At 43.3% G+C, this 22,945-nt stretch overlaps 3 protein-coding genes across 17 annotated transcripts in view; 1 reads left to right on the top strand and 2 right to left on the bottom strand.

Annotated features, from left to right (window-relative positions):
- Window positions 1-4,899, bottom strand: part of LOC116850115 (F-BAR domain only protein 2) — a 13,493-nt gene extending 8,594 nt beyond the window's left edge. For 7 of the 9 annotated variants that reach the window (XM_032828016.1, XM_032828052.1, XM_032828023.1 and 4 more), the window contains exons 1-6: window positions 4,788-4,899; window positions 4,255-4,725; window positions 1,885-2,190; window positions 1,169-1,426; window positions 836-1,031; window positions 416-745 (exon numbers count right to left, since the gene is read on the bottom strand). In XM_032828016.1, coding sequence (XP_032683907.1) covers window positions 416-745; window positions 836-1,031; window positions 1,169-1,426; window positions 1,885-2,190; window positions 4,255-4,284 — 1,120 coding nt within the window. In that variant the 5' untranslated portion in view covers window positions 4,285-4,725; window positions 4,788-4,899. The remainder of the gene's footprint in view (window positions 1-415; window positions 746-835; window positions 1,032-1,168; window positions 1,427-1,884; window positions 2,191-4,254; window positions 4,726-4,787) is intronic. The other 2 variants (XM_032828079.1, XM_032828089.1) reach the window with 1 other exon arrangement.
- Window positions 4,900-8,730: 3,831 nt separating this feature from the next.
- The window catches only part of LOC116850071 (flocculation protein FLO11-like), an 80,820-nt gene continuing 66,605 nt past the window's right edge, over window positions 8,731-22,945 (top strand). For all 7 annotated transcript variants that reach the window (XM_032827931.1, XM_032827985.1, XM_032828003.1 and 4 more), the window contains exon 1: window positions 8,731-9,098. In XM_032827931.1, the coding sequence (XP_032683822.1) occupies window positions 8,946-9,098 (153 nt within the window). In that variant the 5' untranslated portion in view covers window positions 8,731-8,945. The remainder of the gene's footprint in view (window positions 9,099-22,945) is intronic.
- Window positions 11,168-12,152, bottom strand: LOC116850148. Its single transcript, XM_032828101.1, has 2 exons — window positions 11,985-12,152; window positions 11,168-11,555 (listed from the first exon to the last, which is right to left on the bottom strand). Exons 1-2 carry the CDS (start codon window positions 12,132-12,134, stop codon window positions 11,385-11,387), a joined length of 321 nt encoding a protein of 106 aa, XP_032683992.1. The 5' UTR covers window positions 12,135-12,152; the 3' UTR covers window positions 11,168-11,384.

Here is a 22,945-nt window from a genome sequence, read left to right as displayed (position 1 = left end):
AAAAAAAAAAAAAAAAAAAAAAAAAAAAAAAAAAAAAAAAAAAAAAAAAAAAAAAAAAAAAAAAAAAAAAAAAAAAAAAAAAAAAAAACAATGGCAGAATAAGCCTACCGAGACGTGTGCAATGTATGCCAATAAGTTGCCGCGTACTACGAACGTTTCACACTGAACAAAATGAAAGCTACGCGCAATCAATTTTGCCAGGACTGGTCGCAGGTAATTTCTACTTCAATTACACACGGTGATTGTATTGAGCAGATCGACAAAATACAAAATATCAGTCACGAGAAATCGCGAAAAGAAGTGTGTCTTCACCGTGATAGCATCTCATTGCGTCAGGCCAAGGTAGGTCGAAAACTATCGCAATTAAAGAGATAATGAAGTCTCGAGAAATCTACATAACTTCAATGAAACCTACCCTGGGAGTTGGACATGAACAGGTTGAGTAGCGAGGTAGTACGGCGGGAAGCCTTGGTGGCTTGCGCATGTGACAGTTCCCTGTCCTTTTCCTTCTGTTTTTCTTTTTCTCTATCCTTTTCCAGTACCCTCCCCCTTTCCCCGTCCACCCTCAAACCTTCCCCCTTTAATCCCTGATCTTTCTTTGAACTGTGACTGTTACCGGCTACGCCTGTCTCTCCGTTGGCTCCCTTTGACGTTTCCTTAGGTGTTTCAACGGCTCCTCCTTCGGACTGCGCGTGGCCGGTCATTTCCGCTAAGCTCGTCATTACTTCCTCGTACTCGATCACACCTGGTTTGCACAGAGCCGATTAAGCGACGAGTGTCGAACTCGCAAGGGAATATGCCGGAGTAACAAGGCGAGTTCCCTTTTTTCCTTTACCTGGTTTCTCGAAACCCGTGTATTTACTTTGAACGAACCGCTCTAATAATTTCTCCACTGTCAAGTCGATGCACTGCCGCTTAAAGTCAATGTGTACCTGGCCGACTTGCTCGTGATTACTTTGTAATACATCGGCATAAGTGTTTAAGAATTCCTTCATATGTTTCAGGTGTGTCTCCTCCACGTCTTGGAATCGCTTGAGAATGGAAAAAGAAAAACAGACCGATTATAATGCGGCTCGTTCGACCGCCAGATCCCGATATTATTGTCTCATATACGATGTAGCCACGATCTATAATCATAGCTTTACGATTTATAATCCTGAATCAGTACCCTGCACGCCTGAGTCATCTTCGCCTCGAAGTCGTTCCGTATGACGGTGTACTTGTCCACCAGAGCTCTGTAGTCATCCTGCGCCTTCTTGAACTTGACTTCCGTCTTCTCCAATTCTCTTTGACTGGCATTGTCCTTCCTCAGTTTTTCTAACTCGAGACCCTTCTGCATACACATGTCTTTCGCCTTGTGCAACGTCACCGTAATACTCTGTATATTCTGTACAACTTCTAAGGTAGAGGACTCCTCTTCCTTCACCTGGACATTCGTGATCAACGTCACACGTTACTCTTCTAACAGCTAGGGCGATCCGACTTACGAGTTAACCGCGAGTCATACCCGGACAATCGTACGCGCAAACAAGTGAGTTACTACGCAACTGCAATTAACTACCACACGCGTACGTATCCTGACCAGATAGGACCCTCGCGTATCACCAGGCCACAGTCGGCTCATTTGTACGACAATGAGAACTCACTGACCCGACTGTGGGCGGATACCTCGATAGTACAAGAGACATCAAATAACGAAGCTAACAATATTCTATAACGAAGCGTAATAATCGTGAGTAAGATAACGCCATGTGGCAACTTCGCCTCCGAGACCGTAATCGATTCGACGCGAAGGAAAATATGCGAAATTTATTAATGTCGAGAAAACAATGCGAGTAATAACGCGGTCCTCCCAGGTAAATGTAAGAGAAACGACCTACGTACAGCCTTGTGCTTCTTGTGCAGCTCATCCGCGTATTTCGACACATCTTTTATGAGTTCGGCGACCCGCTGGGCCATTTGCAAGTGCAAACCTGCAAGCTTCTCAGCGGCGCCTCTCAGAGCGGCCCATACAGGTGCGAACGATCCTTGCGTACTATTGCTTGCCTGCTTCGCCACTTTACTAAGCAGCTTATAATTGTTCTCCTCTATGGCTGATCTCTCTCGCAAAAACTCAGCCAATTCCTTACTGGCGACCACACCATGCTTCATGTTATGATACAACACGTCAAAGCCATTGTTCTTTTCGCCCTTAAATAATGAAAGAAAAGAAAAACGTGACACTTCGGTGACTTAGGCTCTTGTCGATAGTTCTTACTTGATACTTGTCTCGCGTGAGACACTCAGATTTGAATTTCAAGTTGTGCAACATTTGCATTTGGATTATACGATATTCGTGGCATCATATTTGCAATTGCAATTCGACTGAAGAACTGACATCCAACTCTAAATTCAGATGTGAGTGTCTCGCTTGAGACGATTTTCTCAACTATTAATAACCTTAATCGCGCGATTATAGACGGATATTAAGAGCTCTCGAGCTCTCCGATTTAAAGTGCTCCTTAAATCGTGTCAGGATTAATTGACACACGCATACAGTTATGTTAAGCGGTTTGAAGAGTTAACTTAAAAAACATTAGAGGAGAATTTTTTAAGGAGAAATTTACGTAGAATATTGAAGTAAAACTACCAATTTCCGGACACGTGCCTGATCCTGGACATTTTTATTGTTTTGGTCTTTAAATACAAATATTTAAACTTTGAGTATAACATATACGCGTATATGTACGTGCACTAACTATGTGTATATATATATATATATATATATATATATATATATATATATATTTTATGTTGAAAGTTTAAATATTTGTATTTGAGGACCAAAACAATAAGAATGCCCAGGATTAGGTATATGTTAGGATTAGGTGTTTGAATAGGATTGGAAAATGGTGCTTTTATTTTACATTTCTGTATCGAAGAGTTCTCAGTCGAATGAAAAATTTCTTCGTAATTAGAATATTGTGGCTTCAAGATACATGCTGGAATGGTACTTAAGGCCACTTAGCCATTTAACACTTGAACCCTGATCGTGCAGTAAACTCGCATCGAGCAGGACTCTCGAGTGACATTGCCGCAATGAGCTGTCATTATATATTATTACTCTTGTCAACCTATTGTACCAATTACCCGCGACAATCAATATGCCAATTCTTTCTTTTTATTTTATCGCGGAAGAGAGGAGCATGTTTGCGAGCGCGACGTTCCACGTTAAATTCAAAGTAATGTCCAATACACAGGATAATGTCTCGTAAAAGGAAACGACGACTATCTTATCAGCAAAGCAGCGTGCCGTCTGAGAGAAAAAAGTGCAGATAAATATATATCAATGTGCTCGCGCGCGTGTCAACTCTTGCGGTGTACTCAAAAGAATATAAAATAATCCTTCACACTAGCGGAGCCCATATTACACACAATTACTTCGATAAATACCTCCTACTTGTCTGTACGATCAGTTTTCTTTTTTTTTTTTCTAACACCTATCGACAAAGATTCTCGTGTTCGCTCGGTTTAAAGATCCTCGCCGAGCGATACGCGTCATTACGAGAACAAGCGCGGATATTCGCGCAATTAGAGGAGGCTAATTGCCTGACAGGAAAATGCAAGCGTGGGGGAACCGATACGACGGCAGGTGTTTGCTCGCACAGTCCGACTTTGCATCCGTATACTGTCATTACGAGGCTGCGAAAAAACGCGGTGCACATGTCATCGCGCGTCGACAGAGTGTATCGCCTGTTTTCCTCGCGTTTGGTACTACACACGCTTGACATCTCTCTCGTGAGGCGTAATACGACGCGTAAGTGCAATAACGAACGCGCGTGAACGAGAACGAAGAGAGAAAGGGACGGGAAAGAGAAAGAGAGAGAGAGAGAAAAGAAGTGAAGTCAGCAAGCGTCTCAAGAGATGCAGATGACAAGAGAGAAACGACAAACGATCCGGTGGAAAGAGAAAGAGGCCCCGTTGACGAGTACACCGCGTATAATCGCATCGCCGTGGCAGACGACCGAGAGGGGTAACGATCGCGCGGTAAGAGAGGGGGGACAGGGCGAGGGCCGAGAAGAATCACGGCGAGGTCACGGTATACGTTCTCCCGCGACATAACCTAAATTTGCGCGCACGAGAGTGGCGAAGTGACGTTTCGCGGCGATCGCCAGTCAGAGAGACAGAGCTGGACAGACGCGAGGACGCGACAGACAGAAAGAGAGAGGAGAAAAGAGAAAGAAAGGAAGAAACAGACGAGACAGACTCACTCACCCAAAAGTAGTCGGCGAAGTCCACAGTCATGTTGAGACCGCGATCAGACCATTATACTACCTCGCCCGCTCTCGCGTACGTATCTCAGCGCATCAGCGCGAACTGCACGACTGGACGACGATGCCAAGGAGAGAGCGTGCGGTAACGAGACGCACGGGACTCTGCGGCACTTCCCCGCGACGCGCGGTCACACAATCGACGGGCCGCGATGCGTAGTACAACTCCGTACGGTAAGCATAGATCGTTCGACGACGACGACGACGACGACGACGACGGCGGCGACGGCGGCGGTGGTGGCTGCGGCGTAACGTCTCCGTGTCACCGGGAGTTGCGAGCGGAACGGGCGCGCTCGAGCGCGGAGATAAGGGTCAACTTATTTCGACTGTCTTTCTCCCTCTATCGCGCCGTCTGCCCCTTCCCTCTTCTTTTCCTCTCTCACTCGTGGCGCTGCGCGCGCCGCTCTATGAGAAACTAGACTTTTAGTTAATAAGCGACCAAAAGTTTCCCTGAATGCAATGACGACATTTACGTACGTTGTATTACGGGCGAAGCGCAGCGGCGGGGCCACTGCGTGCGGAAGGCAAACAATGACGGAGTCGTATTTGCGACTTCGCGCTCGACAAAAGAACCTTGTTTACGAATAACTAGAGGAGGTAACTAGGCGCGAGGCGGCTGCGCGAGCAAGCTCCAGCAGGCCGCAGCCTGCTGCCATCTGGACGCCGCAGCCAAAGGCGGAACGCGGAGGTGCGTACGTGCGCGACGCACTCGGTAATAAAGTGCTCGCGACGACGACTCGTCCTCGCGGGATTCCACACGCTCGCTCGCGCAAATTCACTCTCGACGTGTCGGGAATGTAACGAGAGTCAGGTAGTCGCGAAACGTCACCGACTGGCATTGTCTAACCGCCTCAATGCTGGGATTCTGTAACTCGTGATTGGAGTTAACGACAGTTTCGTTATCGTTGCGCAACTTTTCTACGGTATACAAAAGCTGCGCAACGATAACGAAACTGTCGTTAACTCCAATAACGAGTTACAGAATCCCAACACTGTGGGCTTCTGAACGATTGTAAGTAATTCCGGCCTGAAATAATCGAGATACGCCACGATCACTCAGTTTTCAATATACTACTTATCATAACACACCTCGAATATTCAGATAGTCTCAAGCGTTTTGCGTACTTCCAATTGTGAGGCTGTTGGTAAACGGGCGAGTCATCGTAATTGGAATTTTGCGTACGGTGTGGCGTCGGTGTTGCGATATTTTGCCGCCACTGCAATTTCCAACGTTCGTTACGGTATTATGGCGTGACAGTTTGTTATTTGAAAGTGCGTCTCGTACCGGATTCGGGCTCGTCGTCAAGAATAAATGTTTGTTCTGTAACAAAATATTGAAGAATCACAGAAAGTAAACATTGTGCGGGACGGGCGTCGGTAGTATCGAGTGTAGTTGACCGCGTTGATGTTTCGAGAATCGCAACCGTCGCAGCACGTACACAGAATTCAGTTGCAAGACAGATCTCAAGGTGATAGCGCGGATCCGAGATGCTCTCCCGTATATTCCGTGATTTCGACTCACTGCTGCAGAGTGTCGTGTTTGAATAGTTGCCGGGAGTGACGGGATTAAGTGCGTGGCCTCGTGACGAAATAATGTTGGACAATCGCTGGAGGTAAATATCTCGCGAGACAACCCAGACAGCACAATCTACTGAAAGATATCTTAAAGACGTCCAAAAGATGTCTTTATTCCTCTGGATGTCTTTAAGATATCTTTTAGCAGGTTGTGCTGTCTGGGAACTCATAGAGCACAAATGAGCAAAGTACTAAAGATGTTCCAAAAGTATCATACATCCCTGGAACGTTTCTGGGATGTATTTTGAACATTTGCGTTGTATGAGAAGTTATAGTCTGAGTAGAATAAAAAATTATGATGATGAAAAAATGATGGAAACGTGAATGGAAAGTTTTTTTTTTGTCAATTTCTCGTCATCATTTCGATATCATCATGATTTTTTGTTCTGCTTGGCTAAAGAAAATATCGTGTATTTGCAGCATAATCGGTCATTCGGGATCCAATTCGGGTTGCGATTTTCGCGGGAGTGATGGCAGAGTCTCGTGTTTTCGTCGCGACAAAAAACGGTTACAGAGCATAGAAAGTAAACATAACGCGGGAAAATAAACGAGCGTCGGTAGTGTCGCGTCAAGTGCCGCGCGCTTCGAGAATCGCGCAAGTTAGTTCCAGTAGCGAACGCGACGCGGCGGTACTGATTCGAAAAGCGTCTCGAAATTTTGTCATTTCCGACTTGCCTGAGCTGTCTCGCGCGCGCGAATTGTCGTCACGGATTCTGACAAGATGAATCGCGTGTGTTATCGCCGGGAATGCCGAAAAACGATCACGCGAATGATCGCCGAGAGTGAATTTCGCACGTTATCGTCGGCAGTGCCAAGTGAATGTTATGTGCGTCGCGATAAGGATCCAGGCAGAAGCATTTCACGTTCGTCTGGCTATGGCAGTGTGGAATCAAAATCGCCGCGTCCCCCGCTCCCGACTCGCCGAGGAAAAAGTCACCAAGCACCGGCAACAAGGTAAGATTCTGCCTTTGCGACTTTTAAGTAATGGTTTTGCTAAGCATAACGCGCACGTCCCGCTCCTGAATTCAAATCAGCGTTATTAGGAAATTTTCTTGTATTTCATCTCTGTACTTTTCGTATTTAAACCCGAGCACAATGTGCTCTTTTCTTGCAGTTTCTTGTTCTCTATCTTTTTTGGCTTAAAGTCCGATCTGCAATGTGTTTTTGCTTCCTGTTTCTTGTTTACTATCTTTTTCTAGCTAAAGTTTAAAAATTCAAATGAGAAAGAGATAAAGAGAAAGAAACAGGAAGCAAAGAGCATATTGTAGATTTGAGTTATGGCTCGAACCAGAAAAACATAGAGAGGAAGAATCAGGTAGCAAAAAGAGCACTTTGCAGATTTGGACTAAAACTTGGTAATTCAAGAGACAGACACTCTAAACAACGTAAACTTCTAAAAGACGTCTGAGAGACGTGTCAGAGACATTCAAATAAGATAGGACGTCTGTCGCATGTCTTCAAGACATCTTACAAAGAAGTTTATACAGTCTGGGTGTAACTGTCTGGGAGGTAATTTACACAAATCAAAGGGTAGGCTGCATTTCGGCACGACAATGCGCCGACAGTTGAACTCGTTCGGCGCAAAAGTGTTGAGAGAGAAACTGGTAGCGAATTCGGCAGCTTGCACTAGTGTGCACTGGGTGCACGTTAAGGCTTGTTTATAGTACATTCTTATAGTATAGTATTTATTACCATTTGCTATTGCCAAGAAGGGGACTTGGTTTACAATATATAATCTTATCATCATCCACACATCCATACATTCATCCACACTTTATGTACTACGCCTTTCCCTGTTCTCTCTCTCTCTCGCTTAAACTTATACTTAATCTACTCTTATCCTTCTGAGAGAAAAATTATCTTAAAATCAACAAATATTTCCTTGATGGGTGCCATTAACATATTTACTTAAATCTACATTCTCTTTACTTAAATCAAATATTGTTTACTTGATTTAAATAAACAATATTTGATTTAAGTAAAGAGAATGTAGATTTAAGTAAATATGTTCATGGCACCCACCAAGGAAATATTTGTTGATTTTAAGATAATTTTTCTCTCAGTGTACTATCATACTATTGCAGCCACAAAAATCTCTCCCCTTTTTCTCCTCTTTTTTCCTTTAGCTTCTTGTCTCTTTATTCTTACCTTTTTCTTTCTTTTTCTCTACTATCTTTACCTTCTTTCTTTTAACTTTCTCTCTCTTTCTTTCCACATCTTTTTTAGAATTTTACCTTTCACTTCGTCCAATTCATTCCATATCCTTTCTTTTCCCTCTTTTTCTTTTCCATCAAATTCCTCAAACCATTGACTCCCTACCTCATATTAATACATTCTTATATTTAAGATCGTGTCTTAAATAAATATTTAAAAATATGTTAGCTAATATCCCAGATAGCACAGAAGTTTCAAAAAGCTTTCAGAAATGTTTCTGAAACATTGCATCTTTCTGAGATCTTTCTGAAATCTTTCTGAAAGCTTTTTGAAACTTCTGTGCTATCTGGGATAATGATTCGTACGAATGTTACATATCATATTACTGGTTAAAAATGAAAAATTTGAGAATTTATTTAAGACGATCTTTAAATATAACAGCATACTATGAACAAGCCTCAGTGCGCACTAGTGCAAGCAACCGAATTCGCTATGAAAGACATCGACGACGCCGTGCGTATAGAGTCTCATGGCGCGAAGTTCGAACGGGGCGCGTGGTGCGGGACGGGACGAAAGGGCAAAGGGGGCAGCAGCCGTGGCTTCGGGGCGAACGCGGGGCTGAATGTAGCCGCCGAGTGCGCGCGTCACATGCGCGCACGCACACACAGCGACGCCGAGTGACGCGCACGTGTATCGCGCGGTGTGGCGTGCGTATAGCGGGGCGAGAAAGTTTCGGTCGTTATCAATCTCTGTCCCAATCGCTGGACCGCTGGAAGTGCTCGTCGTGGTCGGTGATCTCGTCGCGGACGGCAGGCCGCGATCGGGCTGGTGGTGGTCGAGGTAGGGAAAGAGCAGCGGGGCTCGTCGACAGCACGGGGCTGTGGGAGAAGCCGGGAGATAGTCGCGATGCCCGCGAACAAGTCGAATCTGTCAACGCCCCGCAAGGAGAAGTCCGGCAACGGCCTGGTCGCCGCCTCCGCCGTCGCCGCCAACGCCGCCGCCAAGAAAAAGAAGCGCTCGTCCTGCGTTAAGCATAAAAAACATTGCAGGCAATACCTGGTGAGTGTGACGAAGGGAGAGCGAAGGGTTGACGCGAGACGCCGTGAGAGACGCCGCGGCCCGTGCGCGAGCGGCCATATTGACGGCGGAAAAGGGGGACACGGACGTGCGTCCGGACGCGCGCGATAAGCACACGCGTCCGTTCGTGAGAGACCACCACCTCCGCCGATCTATGCACAGCCCCGATCAATCGTCCCGAGGCTCTCGTCGCGTTCCGCCGCGCCCGAGATCTCGCGTGTGGACAGCTCTCGGCGAGGTTATATCGCGAGGGTGCGTCGGGGCGCGTTTTCACGGGAAATACGTCCCCTCGGCATTTTCGCGGTGTCGGCAGTCGATTTTATGTCAGCTCTGAATATTTCAGCGCGCTCTGAAAGGTAGAAATCCGCCGGTAGCAGTGACAAATGAACGGTTCGCGTCGAGTAGAAAGCTCGTACTCTTTCTCTCTCTTTCCTTTTCTCTTTCTCTCTCCCTCTTCTAGGGAAATATCGACTATTATCGACGCGGTAATCGCGCGCAGCGTAAGCGGCGTCCCCTCGCTCGTGGACTTTCAATTTTCACCCGAGTCATCGGCTCCGTTCGTGTTTCACTTCGATCCCTTTCTACACTCCCTTCTCGCCGCTCTCTTCCTCTCTCTCTCTCTCTCGCGGCCCTGAATGCATTCGTTCGTTCTCTTGCACGAGGCGAGTGCAAAAGGGTGCAGCTGACGCCGGAGCAGGCGCGCACGTCTGGCGACATGTGTCGGGCCGCCTTCTTTCTCGACACTCTCGCTCTCCGGGGACGATGAAATTGCGCGGTTCAGGAAATATGACCTCTCCTCACGAGGTCAACGTCGCGGTAATTCGACGGGAACAGTGACGAACGGAGCGCGCGAGATATTGACGCGAGAAAGATTCCGCGATCGCCATGCCGACGAAAGTCAGACGACGCACGTGGTGCTTCGACGTGATCGTAGAGGTGAATGTCCGAGACGCCGTAGTCTTCCCTTGTAGCTTTTGTTTTTCTTTTCGTCCGCATCAGCGCGTTTTTTCTTTTTTTTCTTTTTATAAAGTAGGTAGGAATATAGGCGAGATGGAATTGTCCATTTCGCGGTTGGTAGTGAATCGGGAACGATCGATCGGTGTTGAGCATGCCTCGATGTCAATCACGATGCGATATTTCGAATTCCTCTTGATGTTGCGCGTCGAACAGCCGAACGCTAAGTAATTAAATTGGTATGTTCAATGAATAAAGTGTGTTCTAATAAATAAAGTGTGCGGCTATCGAAATTCTCGACGATGATGCTTCAACGTGCGCGATCTCCGAGAACCTACGAGATCCGCAATCCGCATTTCCGATATCGGTGCGAGGAACTTATTGAAGCACGGTACTTCCGCGCTAATTGATTGTGCGAGTTTATTTATTTATTTACTAGTAAACACAGAGAAATAAAATCCCTCTCTGCTCACGAAGAAAAAATGGAAGTGCAAATATACACTGAGAAAAAATACTTAAAAATTTATTTGTAAGGTAAAAGTTTATACTTCTGCGAAATAAATTTTATTTCACAGAAATATACTTTATTTTACAGAAATAAACTTTGTATCACACAAATAAATTTCCAAGTATTTTTTTCTCAATGTAAGCTCGCATGATAGGATAAAGTAGAAAAAAAAATCAGGGTGAGAATAAAATTAAATCAGTGAAATACATAACTTAGATCGGATACGACGCGAACACGGATCAACAATAATATTTGGAGATGTCGGCTCGATTAGCATTTTCATGTAAATCTTGAGCAAACTTCTGGAACAACGTCTCCCCCATATTAGGTCACGTTAAGTGACGTCGTACGAGGCCAGAAGTTGAGGGGCGAGGGAACGTTGTAAAGGGAGGATTGCTGACGCGCAACATCATGGGGGAACTCGTGTTAACGGCATTGTACCCAGCATTCTTTTGTCACGCACACCCTTAGTTACTTATTAGCGGTAGCTGTCGAATTATTCTACTGTATTGTGGTTGTGTGTGGCGATATGTATATATAAATGACGTTGTGCAAACACACTGTTTAAATGTTTTATTTTACGATCACGCCTCGCACTCTCTCTCTCAACACATACACCTCCTGCCCCCCCTTCTCGCTGCCACCCATCACACATCCCTGCGATGAAAGTAACTGGTAGCTCGTTCTGCACCGTACACCTGTAATTTTGTCGCACGATCTCGAGTGACTCGAGATGATTTAGACGGCCGATAGGATCGAGGATCTCGCCGTGAGCGAGAGAGAGAGGATGGGACTTCGGGTTAGTGTCACGCGGAGAAGCGACAATTCACGTATTGATTCGCAACAAAGCCGGGAAAAAGAGGTTGCTGCTGATTCGGCGGGAACAAAGGGCGACAGCAATTCCACTTCTGTGACCACTCGAACTTCCTCTTCCCCATTATGCTTTGCAGGTGCAAAAGTTGACGGAGCAGTTGGCGCTACGTAAAAAAAGAAAAACAATCCTAATATATAAAATTCTTAAATTTATCTGTAAAAACGTTATTATATTTAAGAACTTTTTCGTGCCGTAAACTTAACCTTAAATATATTAAATCACAAAATTCAGCAACGTGGAGTTTGTCTTATAACTAATCAGATTGTGCACTTATATTTATCGCATAGAATGACAAAATAAAAACAAAAAAAGATTTTCAAAATTTTCAAAATTTTTTTCAAATTTCAAAAAATTTTTTTTCAAAAAAATATATCAACGATAAGTGTAATATGAAAATCTAAGTGTAAATTTGTCGCTACAGCGATACAAAAGAGAATTTGCATTATTGTATATAATGTAAATTTAATAATTAATTCCATATATAGTATATTACTTAATGAATATAATTAAAAAAAATCATAGTGTCCATTACCAATGATTGTCTCACTTCGTGATAATCATGAAAGTTTAGTTGGGTAGACTCATTTGCACGGGCAGACTCACAGAGTTGTATTAATTGGCGCCTGGCGCATAGTTTCACGTACTCAATGATTCCGTTTCGATTGCTCCATTTAATCGACATTCGTTTATTCTACGAATAATGTGTATGTGCGTGCGTGTGTGTGTGTGTGTGTGTGTGTGTGTGTGTGTGTGTGTGTGTGTGCGCACACGTGTGTACCTCTGAGAGAAGTAGCCAGCGTGGAGGAAAAGTAAGATATGCACAGATGGATTTACCAAATGCAAAAAGATCTAACCGAAATTTATCCTCTTTTCTCCTCTTCTCGCTATTAAATTACGCACCAAAGAGAGAATTCTCTGTTGGGATATCATTTTGATAGTGATAATCGAATTTTTAATTGAAATTAACAGCTCGTTCGCTTTAACCACATTTTATTCCGCACCTAATCAGCGCGCTTTACGCGCGGCGGTTCGGAAATTTACCTCCGCCCTCCCTGGTCCCTGTCATAATGCACTCCCGATGTGAAATGTAATATTTAGTCTCTCTTACTTTGTGCTCTCCCGATGTGAAATGTAATATTCAGTCGTGCGAAATTTATTGTACATTCGTGACTGCACGGCCGCTTGTTGCGTTAGTTTTATGCCGCGTCGCGTCTGTAATTCGCGAGGTGCAGGTGCTCCGTTCTTCGTACGCGCGCGAACAACGTAGCCACGGAGAACGGAAGCGGAAACCGAGCGTAACGTGCCGCTGACGAGCCTAGGGTGCACATGTACGTGCATGTGGGTGCATTAAATAGTGTTGCAATCATGGGTTGCTGTTCTCTCTCTCTCTCTCTCTCTCTCTCTCTCTCTCTCTCTCTCTCTTCTCTCTCTCTGTCTATCTGTTTCTCCTCCGTCCTTCCTCCCTGTCCGTGTACGGAGGATACTTTTTTTTTGTTGTAGCTATACGTATTATAATTTCATGGTTTGTTCCTTAGCTCGTGCACGATGCATCCTCGAGGATGCAATGAATATTTATTCGCCAGGTAAGTGACGATTCTCCACGATTGAAACACACACACTGAGAAAGAACACACCTCGGTTATTAGAACGAAACCACACACATTTGTTGCTCGACGATCATTTGGGAAACAGATCGAGCAAGTTACCATTGCAAATCATTCCCCACCATTTGTCATTTTAACAAACATACATCGCGCGAAATATAAATCACATTTGTCCTCGTCTATATTCGGGCTGAGTTAGTTATGTCTCCATTATACAGAAGCGTCGCTTAGAACGGCGAATTGAAAGTAACAAATCGCTCGTTCCCACCATGAGGTCATTTGCTGTTCCATATCAACAAGCCATTTGTCGTGGGTACTAGCATTTTGTTAAATTGGCAAAACTTTCTCTCAGTGCACGAGAGAAAGAGAGAGAGAGAGAGTCGTCTCATACATGTCGCACGGCCATACATTTCAGAAGTGAAACTATCCCTCGCGATATTTCTTTACAGAGACATCGCGCGCTTTGGAAAAACAAACGGGGCGACAACGATGCCGTTGAAAGCGTGACCATTCGCGCTCGACGCAACCTTACAAAAATCGGGTTACGCCGTGAAATGCAGCCTCCTACCGTTTCGACAATGAACGTCGAAACGAGATCGTCGAATCGCCGACGATGCTGCAGTTTGCCAATAAAGTGTCGGCGCATAAAAAGTCGTTTATCAATCGCCCGCACGAAAGCTCGCGAAGCGAGAGAGGCATTACTCGAATTAATCGGCAAACAAAATGCTAACCCGTCATCGAACAATATCGCAATTGAATTTGAATAAAAAGCGCTTATTACGTGGCGCGCCACCGAGGCCAGGCGAACGAAATTTCACGATTCGCACGGTGCCAGCCGGAGCTCGCGGGTGTCGTTATGCAAACGCAATTCCTATATAATATTTTAACGATTACATTTGGACGCGTCACTAATAAGTAAATCAATCCAAAAAGTACACTCCGATTTCTTTCTAATTTGGCACAAAAAGTAGAAGTACAAGAAATATTTAGATTATATTTTTTTATTTTGACCCACTTTGAGTTTCACGGGCTGTTTATAGCTTTTTAATGTTCTCACTCCTATCATCAATAAAAATGCATAAGAAATGAAATTGAATACAAGATAATGTTAAATAATTTTAACAAAATCGGCATAGCTGATACACGAACCATTCTAAATTCCTTTAGCCGAGATTCCAACCGAAATATTTCAAATCTGTGCTAAATTAGTCAAAAATGGTTCGAATCTCGGTCAAACCAAAATCCGGTAATTTTAATTAAGATTTTAACAAAATCGGCATAGCTGAGACACGAACCATTCTAAATTTCTTTAGCCGAGATTTCAACCGAAATATTTCAAATCCGTGCTAAATTAGTCAAAAATGGTTCGAATCTCGGTCAAACCAAAATCCGGTAATTTTAATTAAGATTTTAACAAAATCGGCATAGCTGAGACACGAACCATTCTAAATTTCTTTAGCCGAGATTTCAACCGAAATATTTCAAATCCGTGCTAAATTAGTCAAAAATGGTTCGAATCTCGGCCAAACCGAGAAATTATTTGTATAAATAAATTTTTTCAACTTTTTACATGTTTTGTTTAAACATTTTAATATTTATACAAATAATTTTACACATGTGACTTCATATTCATAATCGGCAAATCCAAAAGGCCTATATCTTGTATTCAATTCTATTTCTTATGCATTCTTATTGCACTTGTTGATAATAGAAGTGAGAACACTAAAAAGCTATAAATTACCCGTGAAACTCAAAATGGGCCAAAATGAAAAAAATATAATTTAAATATTTTTTGTACTTCTACATTTATGCTAAATTAGAAAGAAATTTTGGGAACTTTTGGGTAGTTTTACTTGTGAGAGAGAGAGAGAGAGAGAGAGAGAGAGAGAGAGAGAGAGGGGGAGAGTAGGAGAGTGAGATGAGACGTGTAAATTTTTATTATTTTCTGCAAAGTGTACATTCGAAGAGAGGCACAATTATCAGTACCTACGCTTACGTCACTCACTCGGTAAATGTTAAACGTGCACACGGCTCAATAGCTTCGGCGTGCGCGTGCAAAACCGATATTAGCCTTAAAACTGCCATTCTGGTTTTTACCTCGCATTCCACCGGGACGTTATTTTCTCGCAATCGCGCTAATGTCTCGACAACCTACTCGTGAATCCGCCCAATCTGCTAAAAGTACCAATCTCTGGACTTCGGATTCTTACTGCTTCGAGGTCCTTAAATACGTGTATTTAAAGTTTCAATATAGAATATGCATATACAGGAGAAAAAGAGAATTTGCTTCGATTAATTAAGTGTCTGGTGAGATATGAACGATCCAAAAAAGCATGCAATCGACGTTACCAGAGTTCTTTTCGAGTTGATAAGAGATTCTGGTTAACTCACTATTCAAATTTAAGCAATGTGGAAAAGCACAGGTAATTTTGTGCGATCAATGCGACGTAAACTTTGCAGAAAAAAGTCAATATTTCGTCGGTAAAGTTTTCAAGTACGTGGCATCCCCTTAAGGCTCCTTGTACTTTGCTGTGGCCATGTTGGATTTGTGACGTCAGAAGCGGGGAATAACATGCTGACGAAAATTGCGTGCCATTTCTAAATAAAGATAAATACGGACGAAAAAGCGCTTGAGATCGCTTGAGCATACTTTGTAAAATTTTCCGAAAACTATCCCTTTCTCTGACGGCCAGTAAATAGTCGTATAATAAGTGGTGAAATAAAATAAGCAGACTCAATTCATTATTTCACGTGTCTCATTTGACCATTTGTTACACGACTATTTATTGATCATCAAGGGAAAGAGATACCTTTCGGATAATTTTACAAGTGTGCTCAGACAATCTCAAATGCTCTTTCGTTCATATTTCTCTTTACTCAAAAATGGCACGCAAATCCGACGAAATGGTCTCGGCGAAATACAAGGAATTTTAAAGACCAAAACAATAAAAAAATGTCCAGGATTAGATATGTGTACTTTTATCTTAATTAAAGCTCGTGGCGTGACGAGCGAATTCCCCGCGTTGTAATCCATGTAGCAGCGATGTTCTTTTCTCTCCTTTTTCTCTCGCGCGCGATGAAAAAATAATTTTCCCAGCTGTTTCATCGCCCAAGGCAGTCCGAATCCATCCGTGAATTCTTGGAGGCCTGGCCTCCGTTCCGTGGATATCCTCCCATGCTGAGTAGGAAATGGCGAATTCGGATCTATTTAGGTCATGGATACATGTTATTTAACGCGGATCGAAGCGCGCGGCTATCGCTCGAGAATGCCTGCGACTTTGGATCGATATTACATATCGCGATATGTCGCTGGCGGTCTGCGACGTCGTGAAAGAAACATGATCTCTTCTACGGAGTATGATCGCCCGTGGACGCATTATTCAGCGAACTAACTTCTGTGTTAGCCATTCCCGTGTACGTGCCATACTCGATTTTCATTCAATCCGCGTCGCGTACGCGCGTACTAAATTAAATTAATAACAACGCAGGGCGGACTCGAGTTCCGTTCGATAAACTGCTGTAAATTTTCGCAACTCCCTGTGAAGTTTTCATTCGCATTAAAAATGTAGGGCACGCGCGTTCACTGACTCGTAGAACAACAAAACCACAAGTTTTCGGTGTGTTTTAAAGCAAAAGTTCCAATGTCCGGATCACGTACCTAATCTTGAACATTCTTATTGTTTTGATCTTTAGGGTTTTTGGTCCCGTGCCGCGAAACTTTTGATTGACGACGTCAGAAGCGCGAAAACGCATGCCAAAAATTCTTGCGTGTTATTTTCCAATAAAAAGATATTTGTGTGAAAAAGCACTCCAGATCGCTGGAGCATATATTTGTAAAACCTTCTCCTCTTTTTCCTTTACAATCCTAATAAATGGCCGTAAAATTAACGTGATCCGTAAACTCCCTCTTAACTTGTTCTTATAATTTTTCCACATTAATTTTTTACTATTATTTAGTAATTGTCAATAGAAAAGGATATTTTTCGGAGCGTTTTACAAGTATTTTTGCAAATATCAAATGTGTTTTTATTTGAAAATAGCGCAATAACTTTTGGCGTCATTTCTCATCTCTGACGTCACGACCCAACATGGCCGTAGCGAGCATCTAAGAATCTAATATACGAATATGTAAACTTTTAACATAAAAAATATATGTATCGAATAAATATATACATTTTATATTGGAAATCTAAATATATTCTTATTTAAAGACCAAAACAATATGAATGTTTTTTAAATGCGTGATTAGGTACGTGTTCTCTTATATTCAAATATCTGTATATTTGAATACGACATTTGAATGACGGCATGCAAAAATTTTCAGCCTCTTATTTCTCGCCTCTGACGTCACGATCCAACATGACCAATATGACCTATACTCAAGAGTCTAATATGCGAATATTTAAACTTTCAATATAACCCGAGTCGAAATTTTAGCCTTGTGTTAAACCTTGAATTCAACAACGCAGCTAGGTTAGCAAAGTAGGTTTAATTCTAATGATACAATTTACTCCTTTTTGACTCTGATGTCTGAAATTTCTGTTTTTAACATCAAAACATTATATCATAGGCTTCAGAATATCAAAATAGATATTGAATGGAACAGTGAGGCTGAGAGTAGAGTCGAAATTTCGACTCGGGAAAATATATACTGAAAAATGTGCGTATATCCTACGCACCGTTTTGAAAGTTTAAATATTCGTGTTCAAAGGCCAAAACGGTAAGAATGCCCAGGAGTAGGTCCGGGAGTCGGTACTTTTACCTTACGGCTCGGTACTATCGAGCGCGCACGTTGGGCACGCGAGCTAAACTAATTTATTTCGACGTACTCCGCCGGAGAAAGATTCCCACGATTTGGCGCCGCTGACGTCACAATTCAGCAAGTACGACCGCGGGGTCGGCGCGGAGAGGCTCGATCGAAATGATCTCGGTGGTCGGTTTGCGTCGTCGATCTACGTGCACGACGAACAAGCGGCGGTTTCGCGGCGGGGACGAGTCGAGCGGAATCGCGCCGCACACCCCCTCGTCCCGTTTGCCCGTCCCTGAACTCGCTCGGGCGCAAATTGCCACGCTCTGTTGGGAATATTACAGCTCTATGGCGCGTCTCAAGTATTCTGAATCCGTGCGCCCCGGCCTAGTGTCCACCTGTGTGTGACGGCTGCGAACGAGCGCGCGCGTAAACGGGAATTCCCGCAGTCTCCGCCGAAAGGAATGTGCGGCCGCATCGACTGCATAGCGTGCGGTTCGCACGCCGGCGGATGCTATCGATTGTACGCGATTGCTACTTTTTTTTTATCACGCCTTCGGCGCTTCCATCCGCGCGGTGAATCGAACCCAATTTATGAATCATTAAGGGGGATGATGTCGTACTTGGGAACTTTGCGGACAAAATGCTGACCTCTTTACGCAAAACTTCCCGTCGCACGGGTTGCGCAAAATTGCGAGCACTTTCACGCGACGCAAGGACACGCAGAAATGGATCCGAGCGTAACGCTCGACACGTTACGACGACGATGCAAAGTCTCACAAAAAATTGACACCTCGAGCTGGCTAGTACATATTTTGCCCGATACAAAGGTTTCTCGACGTAAAGGGCTCTCCAAACGTATGCTTGCCCCGCTCTGTTTACAACTCCGTTCGGTTCGCGGCTGAATTTCAAGGCGCTGGAAAATGTACGAAAAGTTTGCGGAAAGATTTCCGTACATGCACGTGGTGAAATTTTTCGCCAGTAAAACGATAGTAACCAAGCGGCGCACGTTTATGCAAGATCTATATGCACAAGAAATGTGAAAAGGATAGTGTGATCGTGTTGGCGCTAATCTGACGTGACGTTTTGACGATTGCCTCCACGTTATCGACACTTTTGGAGTTCGTCATTCACGCTGACATCCCCTTCACGTGATCGTTCGACATTCATCATTTCTCGAGATATCTCGGGACATTGAACGCGCGCGATGATAATAGAGAGATAATAAAGTTTGAAAATGAATTCGGAATATTATATATTCAAGACAAATAAACGCCGAACGCCGATGTTGGAGAGCGAATATCTTTTATGTTTTGGGAGGATATATTTGACAGTGTTAACGCACGCGTTGGACAGAAGTTTTCTGGTCTTCATAACGTACGCGGTGAATCAACCTTTCACGTCAAACTGACCCTGATTCCGAATTTTTAATCTTAACCTGATTTTAACCTTAGAATTCCCTAAACATAAGTGAAATTTATTCAAACCAACTTTTCGAACGTGACTATTTTTGAAAATATGTGTTGGGTTTTTATTATAACTTCAACTTTATTGAATAAAAAATAATAAATTCATATTCCTCGATGTTTTTTACACCGGTCACAAAAAAAATTGGATTTTGATAACTTTTCCGGAAGTTATGAACAAATGAAAATGCGCTGAGTAAACTTTGTCTATGTTTAGAGTTTACATCGCTTTCTGCGATGTTCTACGCGGTGAATCAACTTTTCACGTCAAACTGACTCTGATTCCGAATTTTTAATACTGATCTTAACCTTAGAATTCCCTAAACATTAGTGAAATTTATTCGGACCAACTTTTCAAACGTGACCATTTTGAAAACATGTTGTGTTTTTATTATAATTTCAACTTTATTGAAGAGAAAAAATATCAATAAATTTATCTTCCTTGATGTTTTTTACACCGATTACAAAAATAATTAGATTTTGATAACTTTTCCGGAAGTTATGAACAAATGAAAATGCGCTGAGTAAACTTTGTCTATGTTTAGGATTTACATCGCTTTCTGCGATGTTCTGGTCTTCATAACGTACGCAGTGAATCAATTTTTCACGTCAAACTGACCCTGATTCCGAATTTTTAATACTGATCTTAACCTTAGAATTCCCTAAACATTAGTGAAATTTATTCGGACTAACTTTTCAAACGTGACCATTTTGAAAATATGTTGTGTTTTTATTATAATTTCAACTTTATTGAAGAGAAAAAATATCAATAAATTTATCTTCCTCGATGTTTTTTACACCGGTTACAAAAATAATTGAATTTTGATAACTTTTCACGTGATCGTTCGACATTCAATATAACTTTTCCGGAAGTTATGAACAAATGAAAATACGCTGAATAAACTTTGTCCATGTTTAAGGTTTACATCGCTTTCTGCGATTTTTAGGGGTAATAATATATGACGCATTACAAGGATCGCTCGAAAAGTGCGTGGCCTAATGCAGAGATAGCGCGAATTTGACCAAATCTTGATTACCGTATTTCAGAGTCTTCCAAGATTAAGCATGACAGTACATAGAGTGATCTGTCGATTAGTCTTTGTTTGATAGTGCGCCAAAATGTACGCCTCGACTGTCTCTGTTCGCTCGTTTTCGTTTTGACTGTTGCCTTGCTTTTAGAGTGAAGTGGTACATCCAACCGTCTTCACCGACGGTTATGTAAATCGATGCTAAAAGATGCCTTTAGATTGCGGCGAAATCATGCCAAAAGATGCAAGAAATAACAAAATTGTTCGGCTCAGTCTTTGCTGGTGTGACTAAAGGGCAGGACCAATCGCATAGTTCACTTTGGCACATCGTCAAACAAGTCGACTGATCGACAGATCGCTCTGTCATACTTAACCGAATGAAGAAAGACTGGGAAATGCGATAATAAAGATTTGGCCGAGTTCGTGCTATCTCTGTAACAAACCACGTATTTTTTGCACGAGCCACGTGTTTTGATACCATTTAAAAGTTGCGAAAAATACCGCCTCAGCTAGGAGTCGAACCTGAACCACCGCGCTTGCCAGGTGGCACGTCACACCGTTGACCTCACCGAGGTGTCGACAGTATTCCTCGCAACCCGGTGCTCATAAGTCTTGTTTGTTCAAAAGTAAGCTATGTTTCCAGCCAGAAGTGCAAGAAACACTCTATACCATATAAACTGGCTCTCGAGGTATACAATTAAATTAAGAATATCCAAGGCAAGTAAGAGCCGAGCGCTGTTAGAGAAATATTTTTAATGTCGAAAGGATATATAATATGTTTGAGGTTTGAAAATGTCGCATGAAAGATCTCTCAGATAGGACGCTAAAGAGAGAGAGAGAAAGAGAGAGATGTAAAGCTTCCCAGCAGAGGAACTAAACTTCGAATGCCAAGTTGGACGGCATTAAAACGCGAATGGTCAATCTTTAAACGACGAGCCGAAATCCACGCGATATTCCGCGACCACCGATATCGACGTATCACTGTAATTTTACAACCGTATTCGTTACATTCCGCCGTAAATTCCACCGCGTGACGGACGAGTAGCGCGAGGGATAGCGCGTTATCCTTGAAATTTAACATACGACGGGAACATCACGCACCGCGCATTACTACCCCCGTAAACTATAAACACTGCACGAAAGCATTAAACTCCAACCCTCGCCGGTCGCACGTATCGCGCGCGCGTTTTCTTCAGCTCCTGCGTCGTGGTTGACAGAAATTTCGGAAATTCGACTTCGCCGCCCGAAGTTCCAAGTCTTGCGTGAATTCGAGTTACGTTTGCTCACAAGTCGTGCGTGAACACTTGTGTGTGTGTGTGTGTACGCGTGCGCGCACGAGCATGTGTGTGTGTATGTGTGTGTGCGGGGAACACGCCTATCGCGCGACCCGATCCGACCGTCGGGAGGGCTCACCGGCGTCACGACGCTGGCTCGACATCGTGGCGCCGGATACGTGACGAGCGGCGGACAGGACAGGAAGAGGATGCGCGACGAGCGCGCGCCAGACGGAGACAGGAAGCAGGAAGAGAGGAAGCGACGAGAGGACGTTAGATAGAAGCGCGTGTCCCGGGACAAGGACGGAATAGCGAAAGGGCTTATTATTAAAGTTAGCGCGAGAGAGAGCGACGTCTGCGAGAAGCGATGGATGGTTAATGACACCGGATAACAAAGCTATTTTGATCCGCCGTCACGGCCGTCGCATTGGCGATATCTTCGACGGATTTTACGGAAGAAGGGGGAAGTTCCTTGTGCCGGATTAAGATATATCTTTCGTATTACTCGCGTCCTTGCGACGCTCCGCGTCGAGCTAACGCGTTGAGGACGCGAAGACGAATTTTCTCGAGTAAAAATTGGATCGCGCGAACGTCATAGAAATTGTAAATTTCCCGTCAGCGACAAAGTGAAATTACGCGACATGAACAACAAGCTGGGCTCGTGCATGACCTCAACGTCTCTTGAGTTTATCTTTTTTCTTCTACGTGTTATAAAATTTGCGTTAGGATGAATAAACATGCATTCTCATCGCTTTGATCCCTCAATATGAGTATTTCAGCAGTCGACATAGAATATACAGTATGTATGTGTTCGATGTTGTGTACACAGGATGAGGCAGTAACAGTATTGCCACCTGGAATATCTTTGGAGCAGGAAGCTTACCTTCAGAAATCTTCGAAGTTACTCTACTTAGAAAAAAGGTATCTTAGGTGGTAATACCTTTTTCTTAAGCAGACTAACTTGTGCTAATTTCTAACTTCGAAGATCTGAAGATCACCTTTGTGTGTACGCGTGCTTCGAAGATATTCCAGGTAGCCGTATGTATATATATACGAGGGTGGTCTGAAAAGTTTCCGACCTAACAAAGATACAAGTCATTTTTTCTGAAAATTGTTTTTTATTTTTCAACATAGTCTCCTTGTAAATCTACACACTTCTCCCAGCGATGCTCCCATCTCTGTAACCCGTCGAAATAGTACTCGGCGTTTTTCTCTGCAAAATAATTGTTCACGAAGGTGATTGCCTCTTCATTTGACGAAAATCTCTGTCCTCCGAGCGCAATTTTTAGATGAGGGAACAAAAAGAAGTCGCTTGGGGCTAGATCTGGTGAGTAAGGTGGATGGTCAAGCAGTTCAAACCGTAATTCGTGGATT

This window comes from Odontomachus brunneus, unplaced genomic scaffold (genome assembly GCF_010583005.1).
Source record: "Odontomachus brunneus isolate Ranch 3 - 2012 unplaced genomic scaffold, Obru_v1 Obru_scaffold_005, whole genome shotgun sequence".
Taxonomy (NCBI): domain Eukaryota; kingdom Metazoa; phylum Arthropoda; class Insecta; order Hymenoptera; family Formicidae; genus Odontomachus; species Odontomachus brunneus.
The sequence above is the reverse complement of the archived record's forward strand: the minus strand, read 5'-3'. Positions and strand labels throughout refer to the sequence as shown.

Coding starts and splice junctions, on each gene's coding strand:
- LOC116850148 (XM_032828101.1), bottom strand. CDS start 12,134: ATGTCGATTAAATGGAGCAATCGAAACGGAATCATTGAGTACGTGAAA. Junction 11,556..11,984: donor ACGAAGTGAGACAATCATTG/GTAATGGACACT, acceptor TTTTTTACGTAG/CGCCAACTGCTCCGTCAACT.